Below are 12,892 nucleotides of genomic sequence, written 5' to 3'. Positions count from 1 at the left end.
AAATTAATTTTATAATTTTAATATTGCTTTTTTATACTAGATACCGATAAATTGATGGATCTAAGAAAATTTATTTAAAAAAATGTTTATCAGACTTTTGTTTTTTAATACTTTCCATTCAGTTTTTACTTAACATATATTGCGAACAAGTAATTTTAAGCAGAAGGAGCAGTTTTAAATTTTATGTTAGCTTTTACAGAACCACAACATAAAAACTGTAAATATTTATAAAAAAAAACTTCCATAAAAATATTTTTCGGTCTTCATAAAATTGCATTATAAAAGAATTCAATAAAAACAATATTCCTTCATTTTCATAAAATTACATTACAACAGAGTTTAAAGGCCATAATTTTCTTTTATAAATTTTTCAACATTTTCGCTATTTTTAGCCGCTATTATGGTGTAAGCTTTTCAAGTATTGCCACATACAGCTTTAACGGCATTGCACCTTTACTCTCATTATTTGCCGCTCATTATTATTTTAATTTACATTTTTCGGGCCATTGCAATGCAGCGTCCAATTAACGTGGCTTATTTACGAAAAAATATCCAGCTGAAAACGCTTAATTACTAACAGACGAGGCATAATTGTAGTGCGCTTTATAGCAGCAGCAGCAGTTGTTATTGTTGTTGCTGTTAACTTAACTGCTGCTGTTTTGTCTTTGTCACATTGTCATTTAGAGCATTTTCGGTTGATTTTTCGAACAAACGTTGCTTTGTTTTTAAGTGCGACACTTTTTTATGGCCTCATCAGCTGAAAAACACGAATATTTTGTGTAGCTCAACGTGGCCGCTGCGACTGCGTCAGCGACAGAGCTGAATGCTACTGACGTCTTAACTTGTAGTTGGATATTTGTTGGTTTTATTGCAGCGTTATCAGCGATATGTGGGTGTTTGTGTGTGTGTGAGGGAGTTTTCTAGATCTCAACTGCATGCGTGTGGCCTGAAGAAGGAACCTGGTGTGCCAACAGTTGGGTTTTTGTGTGTGTCCAAGCATGTTATAATAGATACGTTAAATGCCTACAAAGTATCATTTAATTTGACTCAAATTAAGTGTAACACATTCGGCAGATAAGCGACATTTTCATTTTTCTTTTACTCGGCCGACAGCCAGCGCGAAGTGTGGCTATAAAGACAGTAGCTGGGTAGCTGCCGACGGCCGCCAAGCACTTGCCACATCACACAGCTACCTGTAATGCGGCGCGCAGTGACAGTCAGTAGCCAAATTACGACATTTGCAGCAGGGTGCGCCCGCTGCAACACCGGCTAATCTCGCTTATCTGAAGTGGCAATCTGACATGTGGCAGTGAGCCTAACTTCCAGCTATGCACGTTTTCGGCTTTGTCGCTGCTGCCTACCAGCTATCGGCCATGACCAATTGGCCCAATCGAGCGGGTGAGCAGAGTCTTCCGTTCATATGCATGCTTGTGTGTGAGTAGGTGTGTGTGTCGCATTATGTGACCTGTCGAGGTTCTAAGTACCTCACACTTGTCACACACAGCAACTCGCACACAAAGGACGCATAGCTGGCGGTGACAGCCCGGCTAAAGCGACGGCACTTCAGTTGTATGGCAACCTGCAGCGCTGACAATAATCCAGCCGCAGCACAAACAGAAAATAGCAAACAACACATCACACAAAAGAAATGGATAAATGCTGAATAAGTGGCAGCGTCACATACACGCCGTAACGGCAGCGGATGTATGTACATGCATACTCGTATGTTTCATTGCGCCGCTTCAAAGTAAAAAGTTGACAGGCTGCTGATTTGCTGCACTTTTTTGTAACTTAACTGTGTGCCTACCTTAGTAGCTATATGTATGTATGTGTGTATGTGCTTGCACTTGGTTGGCTGCCTTTTGTGCTCTTGCCGCAGTGCACCTGTTTTTTTTACCGCAGCTCGTTGTTTCGCTCGCTCGCGCGCTTGTCTTTCGCGCTGGCATTCAAATTTGTTGAAAAATCCAATTTCATCAGAGTTAGTTGCATTGCCAATGCCAGCAACTAAATTACAAGTACAAATATTTATATAGATTTGCATGCCATGCTATCTGCTGTCCCTTTGGCTACACTCCCGCCGCTGTTGCTCTTGCTGTTGCTGTCATTGCTGATGAACTTATTGCCGTTTTTGTGCTGGTTGGTACGTGGCCGAAAGGCCAATTGCAATTTAATGTGACACTAAATCTTCCATAGGGTGAGGGATGAAAGGAAGTGCCGTCATTGAAGGACTACGAATTTATTTGAAGTACTTCAATTTTCAATTTTTTTTGTCGAAATAGTCTTATTGRTTGATGTTTTAAATGATTCTGCTTAGTTTTCAAGTTTTTTTTTTGAACAAAAAAGATTTGGAAAATAAAATTTGAAAAATAAGGAAAAAAGCTTTCAAAAGAAAATTTACTTTAGAGGACGCCGATTGCTGATTAGGTAAAATAATTCTTTTTATAGTTCCAAACCCACTTTATATTTACATATCGTCACGTAAAATGCGAAATAATATCATAACACTTTTCATAAGTCTAGAGGAGAATGAAACACGATGTATTAGAAACCACTCCTACTGAAACAAAATTTGAGTTTTGGTTATAAAATGGTTATATATTGGTTACCATGTATTCATATCGAAACAAAATTAGAGTTTTCGTTATAAAATGTTTATTATTTGTTATATACAATAATGGTTATCTGAGAGCGATTTTTTTGATGAAAAGTTGTTTTGCATTTTAGTTGAAGTAATATATATAATTGCGTTTCGGTTATAAAATGGTTATATATCGGTTATAAATTGGTTATATCTGACAGCGGAAGGTTAGAGTTGTATAATACATATGTGTAAATGGTAAGCAATAAAAAACTCACTTTCGATTTTTTGATGATACATAAAACAGGATAACATTTCAGGTGACGATGAACACAAATATTTTATTTTTTTAGTTTAGTTATTATTTTTTTTTTAGCAAAAACAAAAAACAAATAATCGGTTTAGACTATTTTAACATCCAAACTGTGAGTTGATGTCTTTCTATGTATAATTAAGAAACTTTTAAGAAACATATGTAACTTTAAAACTGATCTGATCAGTCAGAATTGGTATTTTGTAATGCATAAATATGCTATTTTCGACCATTCCAACTATCACTTTTACGCAATTCCCGAGACTTTCGGGTCAGACTAACCGGAACGTACGCGGATTTTTAACTGGTCAATGTCTTTAAACTCGGCACAATTCCTTGCAACACTTTAAGTCTTGTCGCCGCTTAATTTCAATATTTTTTTTTTTTTAATTCCAAAGGCTCCGTGGACGCTGATATCTATGCATTATTGAGCAAAAGTTACAGACGAGTGCTAAACATTAATATTTGCATTGTCAGTTGCCATAAAAGCAGTTTTTCATGCATCCGAAAATTATACTTTTTTTTTCAAAACTGAGAATTGTTTTTATTTTGTTTTTCAATCCAGAAAAGTTTTTCAAACTAGTACTTTGTAAAATTATAAAAAAAAAAAAAATATTTCTTTTCCATCCTGAGGATTTTTTAAATTTATTTGCAAATCCAGAAAATTTTTGTAAAATTATAAATTTTTTTTTCAAAGCTGAAATTTTTTTTTACGTTTTTTTCAATCCTGAGAAGTTCTTTTTGACACAAATGCTAAAATGCACCGTTTTCGTAAAGAATGTAAATAATTTTTTTTTAATTTTCAAAAATTTGATGAACCTTAAGTTGTTGTTGTTGTAGCGGCAGAAAATATTGCACACAAAATTTCAAAGAAGCTTCCAGGGATTACAGTTATTTCTGTTTAAAACAAAAGCTCGGTGGTTACATAAGCATTACTATGGTGTGAACGGATGATCTAGAAGTCCTCGATTATGCTGCATTAGGAACTCAACCGAAAGCAGCACATAAAAAGATCGAATAAGATAAAATTTCTATAAAACTTATGCGCACAATTAATTTGAGTTACAGTATATGCAACTCAAATGCAACTAAATTCGCTACAAGTCCATCAATTTCGTTAGAGAAACAATTTAGAGACTTCCAGTGGCTAGCGCTGCTGCCACCGTTGGTCATTAAACCATATGCACAGTGGCGCAGCGCAAATAAATGCAACGAAATTATGTTGCACAGTGTGTGAACGCAGTTGGCTAGCCCGCAGGCACAGAATTATGCTTTACAACCACAACAAAAACAAAAACTTCTAACTACAAAGCAGAGCAACCTCATGCATATTGTATGCAATTGTAAAAAAGGTGAAATGTATAGAGTGCAAACGGTGTGGAAAAAGGCCGCACACATGCATTGCAAGCAGGGCAACAATCATACATACATAAGCAGCACAACAACAGTGCATAACTTAACACACACACATCGCCACGCTTAGTTAACAGCCATGGCAATTGTCTATGCTGCAATTGGACTTTCACATATGAAACAGAGTCAATATTGACGAAAACACACACACACACACAGTAAATACACACGTTTTTCTACACTGCAACGATAGCTGTCTCTTTGACTTGGACTTGGACTTGCGTTGGACTTGGTACTTTGACTTTTGCTACTGCGCTGCCACAATGGTTGCTGCTTGTCACTCGAAAAAGGGTTCGCCGGCATGTTGAAAAGGTGCCACAAATGCGCTTGTATCGCGCTTTGCCGCATCGTTGACAAAGTGTTGCGCGTTACAAAAACGCTGTGCGACCGCCACCGCTTTTTTGTGGCACGTTAGTTACTCTATAATGTGGTTATCTATGTAGATACATATGTATGTGTGCTTCACACTTCTTGCATACAATTAAAGTTTTTCTTGCAATAAGCAACACTGTGGTTGGCTAGGCGCGGTTGCAAGTAAGTCGCTTTTACCGTTAGTTCGTTAGTCAAGTGCAAGGCGCAAATATTGTTTATAAACTTGAAAATAGGCTCAACAGTGCATGCATAAGTGGCGGTAGCGGAAGGCGCGTCAAGCAAATTGGCTGGAAAAAGCTTGCCACATCGGTTTATACAGCTATATAGAAGAAATTTTGTGGCATATAAGTAAGTATATTGGTTTAAGAATATGCAAATTCAATGCATTGCGAAAATTGTTGCACAATCAATGTGTGAATTGTGCATTAAGTGTGTGGCAAGATAGGCATCTAAGCGCGTGAACACAACAAAAACGCCTAAAAACTGGCAATGCGGAAGAAGAGCCGCATTTATGGCAATTATTTTTCAGAGCGTTAAAGTTTTTGTATGAAAAAGTTTTTTTATTTATTTATTAGACTACCGGAAGCGCGCAGCTAAGCCGAGGCAGCAAACAGCCAGATTTTTCTCCATATATATGTATATACTTCCATATATCCATATTATTATTTATTGCGTGCCAGCGCCCAAATAGGCTTTTTATTGCATTTAATTTGATAATTGCACGCATTTTGACTGGTCGCGCCGCCGCAGCAGTCATTGGCTGCCAGCAGCAGACACGGAAAGCATGCATTTGTGGTACGAAAACTTTATGAAAAATGTTTATTGTTTTGTTGCCGTTTTTTTCTTTGTTTTATGGTAGGCATTTTGTTTGTTTGTCTTGTTGTTGTTGCTGTTGTGCTGCCCCCATCGCGTAATTGCATATTAACTCCAATCAGCCGCGCACAATTGCTCGTTTGCGGCCATTCCGCGCCGCGCCGTCCAATTGATATTGCAGACATTTCAGATAAATGTAAAACAACAACAAAAACAATGCAATGTCGTAAAACAATGAATTGTAATTGTTTGCTGCGCCGCGTGGTTAACCGAAAATCAGCATTGAATCGCTGCGTCGACAACAACAGCAAGAACCAAGCGGCGGAGTTGCAATAAGTGTCCCAACGGCCAGAGCCGCCCAATCAACCAGGCAACCAACAGCACAGCACATATTGCTTATCCAATTATAATATAATGTGCATATATACAAATGTATAAATATATATACATATGTATATCTATATACATATATGTATGTATGTGTGTTTGTGCTTTTTTGGCTGCTCTTCCCGTTGTCATTTGTGCTAATGCTGCTTGCGTTGACTTTTTCATTGTTATTATTGTTTTTGTTAATAGGTTTTGTTTCACTGGCTACTTACTGCACACACACACACACACATTTTTTTAGCTTTTCGCATTTGTAAGAGTGAAAATAAAAAATAAGAAAAAATAAAAAATAAATAAAGATATAAAAAAAAAAAATAATGAAATGAAAGCATTAAATTGTCAAATAATCTTTAATGATTCAATGAGCCCTTGCTTGTTGGTTCGCCACTGTTAGGGTTGGCTGCGCCGGGCAGCGTTTTGCGGAATTCATTAAAATTTTTGGTTGAAATTTCTGTAAATTTTTATTGAAATTTCGGTCAATCTTCTACAATTGTTGTTGTCTTTTGTTCTTTCCTTTAGGAAATGAGGAAACTTATAACTAATGGGTGCGTGAGTAATTGATGCGTACGCTCGTATATTTCTGTGTATTTGTGTATGTAAACACGCAAAGTTAACTCAATTGTGGACCAATTGAATGGGAGAGGTTTATGAGTGAGATGGCAAATGGTTTCAAGCATTTTAGAAACTTTCATGAGTGATTGAATTATCACTGAGTAGAAAAATTGTTAGAAACTTTCTGATAAAAGAGATTTGAAAAACATTTTAAAGTCAATTGTGGGATTTCATGAATTTTAATTTTAGTTTTTACTATTAAAATATTTTGCAAAGTATAAATATTACTTCATTTATAGGATTTGTAGGAAAATTATATAGAAAGATCGTTTATTTTTAATTGGAATGAGTATTTTTAGAAACCGTTATTTCTTCAAATTTGAGCTGAAGAGTTAGGATAGCATTCGATTAACGGAATACAAATTGTATGATTTCAATATTTTTAACTTATATTTGTATTTTATTGCTGAAAATCAAATTTGAAATTTATGAAAATATAAATTTGAAAATATTTCAAGACAATATCATATTTTCGAAAATAATTTCGCTGCTTAAAAAATGATATTTCAGAAATCAGATTTGAAATTTATAAAATAATCAATTTAATAATAACTCAGTAAAACTGAATTCAGGAAAATATCATACTTTCGAAAATAATATTTCTGAATAAAATCTAGAAATCTCAAAAATTAAATTTAAAATTTATAAAAATATCATTTGAAGGCATATTATTTCAAGAGAATACCTTCATACCTTTGAAAATAATATTTCTGATTAAATTCAAAAATTAAATTTGAAATTTATAAAAATTTTAATTCGAGAATATTTCAAGGGAATTTAATTCATGAGAATATTTTGCAGAATAAATTTCTGATTACAGGTTGGATTTAACATATTTAATCTGATACTAAAAAAAAAAATAGCATAATAAAATTTAAAAAATTAGAAATGGGCTATGCCATAATTATAGTACCACAAATATTTCAACGACAGTCGGGTCTAAGTAGCCGAAACTGATACAGATTTTTATCCGGTGAAGAAGTGTCAACTCGGCACCATTCCTCGAAATTGCTGCAGGAATGTTTTGTGCCGATACGACAACTACATCAGCTACGTCTTGAGATACTCTTTAAGCGCCCAAACACAGTTATTCAAATATTTCTATCAGCACTCCGCTAAATTAAGCTTAGCTATAACATATTTTTTAACAGAAGCACTAAACAACCGCCCGTCGGCTTTTCACACGCAAACAATTCTCTTACTTCGCTAACTTTTTATTGTAATAAAATAATAAATAAAATCTGCACTTACCACCTCCGCCGAATCCTTGCCCTGGAAAGAGGCCAGGCGGCCCGAACGGTGGCATTTGACGCGCACCCGGCCAAGGCACACCGCCGCCGATGCCGCCCCACGCCACCGCGGCTGCGGCCAGCGCGCTAAACGGTGTCGGCCGTATGGGCACATGCCCCGAGGCAGCCAGTGCCGCTGGCGAGAGCAGATGTGGTGAGTTGGGCATATGAGTGCTAAGCGTTTCCGGTGATTTGCTGCTATCCATGCCGTCCGGTGTGGAACGCGGTGAGTCATCCGCATTCATATCTTCAATATCCACTATCGAATCCTCCTCTTCATCATGTTCATGCTCGCCATCGTGGTCGTGCTCATTGTAATCATCATCATACTCCAGCTCCGAGTCTACCGAACTGCCGATGGGCGAGTGACGTTCATGTTTCGCCAGCAACGCTGTGGCCGATGAGGAGGAGGACGTGTCCGCACTGGGGCCGCTCATATGTGTAGCGGGTGAGCCAAGACGAGATGTGGCCGCATGATGTTGTTGTTGCGCGTTACTGCCGCTACCGCCCTCCGTGGTAACTAGATTAGTGGGCGCTTCCGCGGAGCTGCTGCTCAACGTGTGGCGCAAGTGAGCCGTTGCGCCGTGCAAATGTGGGGCAGTGCCACTGTTGGCCGCTGCCGCGACCGCCGCCTGTTGTGCTGCAGCGGCGGCAGCCACCGCGGCGGCGTGTTGTTGTTGCGCGTGTGCGGCTGCGGCGGCATGCAACAAATGCGCATGATGTGCCACGGCGGCGGAATGGAAGTGCGCGTGTGGATGCTGATGTGGCGCCAACGGTTGCGTGCCATGTACGGCGCTGGGAGAGGCGGGTGAGGAGCCTGCCGGCGAAACAGGTGACAACGTGACGGCTGGTGTGTGGCTGGATAAATTGCGCGGTTCCATTTGCATGCCGTCCGCGCTGTGGGTGCGTGAGGGGGACAAATTTGTTGCTGGTCGCGTATCGGCTAAGAGTGAAGCGACACTGAAATTACTCAGACGCGAGCTGGTCTTATTCAACTGATGCGGGTGACTATGCATTGACTGTGTATGTAGCGGCAACAATTGTTGCTGCAACGTTTGTTGTTGCTGATGTGTTAGGAGGAGTGTGGAGGGTGATGTGGGGCTGCTGTTGCTACCGCTGCGATTGAGATTTGTATTATTGTTATTGCTGGTGCTGTTATTGTTGTTGTTGCCAATTAGATGTGCGGGACTGACCACCAGCGTGCTGGGGCTGGTCATTGTCATGGTGGTGGTGATGGCGGCGGACGCTGTTTGCGGCGGTACCGTCGGGCTTGTCATGCTTGTGCGTAAACCAGTGACAGTCATTCCTGTGGATGACAGCTTTAACATGGGGCAGCGGGGTGGCGAGGGTATAACAGGTGCTGGCGTTTTAATAATTTTGCACAATAATAAATTAAAATTTTTTGTTTTTAAATTTTTATACAAGAAAAGATGTCACAGTGCACAGCTGCTTGACTTCAAATACAACAACATATTTTTTACCGTTTCGAACTCTGCGAAGCGCTTGAATTGAAGTAATGAGATTTGTTCAACACTCCTGTAAGCTTTTCGCAATTTTTTATTTGTTTTGTTTTTGTTTCACTGCAATTTTGTTCAATATGTTTCAAATTTTGATATTTTGCTTTTGTATTTCGCTTTTCACGCTCAAATTGGCTTGTCACCTTTGTTGGTTTTGTCGCTTACAAATTTGTTAGCTTTCAACTAAAGCGCTTTAATTAATCTTTAATTAATGACTAATGCGACCGTGCGCGCGCGCTCTCATTAACTTTACAACAAAAACGAAAGCACCATGCATTTGCAGTCAGGATTTTAAAACCAGTTTTTGTGGTGTGTGTATATGTATATGTGTTTATTTTTAATTAATTGTTTTTGTTTTGTTTTTTAACTGTGAAAAATTCCGACGTTCGCAATTTCTTATCAAAATGAAATAAAAAAAATATTCAAAATTGTTTTCGTATTCAACACTTATTAATCAAACGATTTGTCACTGCTTCATCGGCTCACTGGCTTTTTACTTTGCTTTTGGCGTAGCGGTAAAATATACGGCTGGCGAGCGTGCACAAACGAACGGACAACACATCCGTTTAAGATCACGACTGGTCTACAACTGAATTATTTTCATACTCACAAACCCAAGTGCCTGAGCATTGAGGCGTTTGTAGAAACAGAGCGAACGCGGTCGCTCCGCGCAACATGCACAGCCGACACTCGACACACCAACACACACTCACCACCACCATACCGGTTTGCTGTGGCGCACATACGGTGGTAGTACAGAACAGCGCAAGCAGCTGTGTGTGCTTCCATGTAGGTGAGCCAGGGAGCCCCAGTCATGCAAGCAAGCCTTCGACGAGGGTGGAAGGTAGGCTGCTGGCCAGTCATATGAGTCGAAACGTCCATTCATTGAAATACAGCGCTAAGGCATGTACCGCCACCACCACTTATAACAGCAGCTACAACAAAAACAGTTGCAATATTTTCAATATTCACAGCAGCGCTAGCGTTACGTTACCTTACGAGTGCGAGCATGTTGGCTATAGTTTTATGAGTTGTTCGTATTCAGCACGGCACTTGGACGCGAGTGCTAGAGTGTGTTGCTTCTAATTGGTTTATGCGTGCAACAATAAAAACAACGCAGTGTTAGACTATAGTAGTTGAAGCCACGGAGTACGAGCATGCGAGACTGCTAGAGTTTGAGGAGATGGGAAGTGGTGCAAGAGTTTAACTGGTAAAGTTGCTTATTTATTTTTTGAGATGCTGAATGCAATTCGAAAACAATTGACTTTTTGAAAGCTATAATTTGTTTTGATAGCAGACATTGTAATGTAACGGAATAGAAAATAATCATTATAAATTAAAAAAATATATTTAAGAAATTGAAATAAATTCATATATAAAAATATACAAACGTATGTGAATACAAAAAAAAAATAATAATATAAAAAATTTTAAACTTAACAAAACCAAAACAAACCCTAAATAAATAAATTTTAGAATTATTGTTTCAGAGCAAAAGTCAAAAAATTCTAAAATAATTTTTTTGACTGCCATTAAAAAAACGAAAATCTTTCGAAAAATTCAATAAAAAAATGTTCAACCATTTGTTTTGGACTGCCATTAAAAAATCGAAAATCTTTCTTTTTTTTTTTTTAATCTGTCATTTAAAAATCGAAATTTGTTTGCAAGAATTTCTAAATAAAATAGCTGGTGTAATAATAAAAGCAATAAAACTACAAACTAGCATAACGGATACGCGGCAACAAATTAAAACAAAAATTCATAATTTTTTATTAATCTCACTACTACGCTGCTGCGCTCTTGCTATTCCTTTCACACCCATCACCTGTCGCCCTAAACTAATTGCTGGCTCGCACGCGCTCTGTTACACTCACATAAGTATGCTACTCTCAAGTATTTTTTTTTTCAACACTTTTTTTGTTTTATTCGACAACGGTGTGTGTATCTATTGGATATTCATGCATATAAATAACAAATGCAATTCCCTACTTGAGGAGCTCACTCACTCACTCTCTCACTTACCGTTGATTGCAGACAATTGGAAGCGCGCACTGGTCACCGCCCCTTGTACTGTACTCACAAAAAGCAGCCACACTCATACACACGAAGTCACTCACTTCAACACACACACACACATTCATTTCTCGCATCCATTAATTGTGCTCAGTTGACTGCACTCAGCGCTGGAAGCAGCCAACGATTTCCAGTGTGGTGTGCTGTGGTGAGTTTGCTTTACTGGGTTTTGGCTGCCTGCTTGTGTTTTTTTGTGTTGTATCTGCGCTCTCTAAAGGCGGAGAAATGTTGTCAACCAGCCATTTAAAAGCGTCGATTGCTTCTAATTGCATTTATGGTATTTGCAAAGTATTTCTTGTTTATTTTTATCTACGATAGATTACATATTTACATAAGTCCATAAATGCATACATATGTATGTATACCCTGCAGGAAGTGGCAAATGACATAAATTTGATTTTCATAAGTTATATGGAATGTTAGTAGGGATTATACGAATGGTAATACAAGATTTAAATTTTTTAAAGAATTAATACAAAATATTGCTAATTTAATTTATGGTCTGTATAATGTTGATTTTTTTGTAATAATATATACAATCGAATAAATATAAATTTTAGGAAATAAATGGGTCTTGCATAGGAAAATGCTTAATAATAAAAATTTCTGTGATGAGCATACAATTCTATCATAAAAATAACAGACTTGTTTAAGAGAGAGAAACTTTTTTGAACGTAAAAAGCTTGATTTAGAAAAATTTTTATGTATATTTTAGACAACTGCTTTTTCAACTAGAAAGAAAACGGTAAAAAATAAAAAAAGCCTTTCTTAAATTTTAAATTTTAATAGGCATACGAAAAGTTGCCTGCTCCTAATATTCCATTTTCCATTTAAATGAGATGAGAAAGAAAAGTTCTTCTCTTTTTTATAGCTTCAACTTCGAGTATTAAAAAGTGCACTGAAAAATTATTCTGGCAGGAATTTTCAATTAAAAATTAATAACTAATATATTTTTTCATTTAATGCTTTTTTATTTAGTCTATAGTCTATCTTTGGTTGTGTTTATAATAACATTTTATCTTATATAGTAAAAATAGTTCCTAATGTAAAATTTTGAAATAAGTACAAAAGTATTGAATCAAAAACATTTAATTTTTTCTTTAAAAAATGTACTGAGTAGTTTTTAAATATTTAATAATAAAAATTTTAGAATTATTGATGCAATGTATTTTTTGATAATTTTTTAATTACTAGGAATTTCCGGTTTTTGGCTGTTACCTTAGGTGTGCCGCTTAAGATTGCTTTAAAGGTTTAAGATTGGGTTTGCCTATAACGTATGATTTATTACTAAAACCAAAAAATAATTTTTTTTTTATTATGTAAACTATTATTTCATTTACCGTAATGCATATCTACATATATATCGAACTTAATTTAATTGTAATTTAATTACATTGTTTAGATTTAGTATTGTTTTTAATTATAGAACTGAGATTCTGTATATTAGTGTTGGCCTAAAGTCAAAAGCAAGATTGGTTCCAAACTCACTAAATTTTTTCGAAAGCAGCGTCTCGTTAATGTCTGT

At 36.9% G+C, this 12,892-nt stretch overlaps 1 protein-coding gene across 1 annotated transcript in view; it reads right to left on the bottom strand.

The window, feature by feature from the left end:
• Nucleotides 1-9,865, bottom strand: part of LOC108970177 (muscle segmentation homeobox) — a 32,359-nt gene extending 22,494 nt beyond the window's left edge. The window contains exon 1 of the mRNA XM_018935385.1: nt 7,740-9,865. Within this exon, the coding sequence (XP_018790930.1) occupies nt 7,740-9,105 (1,366 nt within the window). The 5' untranslated portion in view covers nt 9,106-9,865. The remainder of the gene's footprint in view (nt 1-7,739) is intronic.
• Between the last annotated feature and the right edge of the window lie 3,027 nt (nt 9,866-12,892).

Source organism: Bactrocera latifrons, unplaced genomic scaffold (assembly GCF_001853355.1).
Source record: "Bactrocera latifrons isolate USDA-ARS-PBARC rearing strain unplaced genomic scaffold, ASM185335v1 scaffold_29, whole genome shotgun sequence".
NCBI classification, from domain to species: domain Eukaryota; kingdom Metazoa; phylum Arthropoda; class Insecta; order Diptera; family Tephritidae; genus Bactrocera; species Bactrocera latifrons.
Note: the sequence above shows the minus strand (reverse complement) of the source record. Positions and strands in the feature narration are given on the sequence as shown.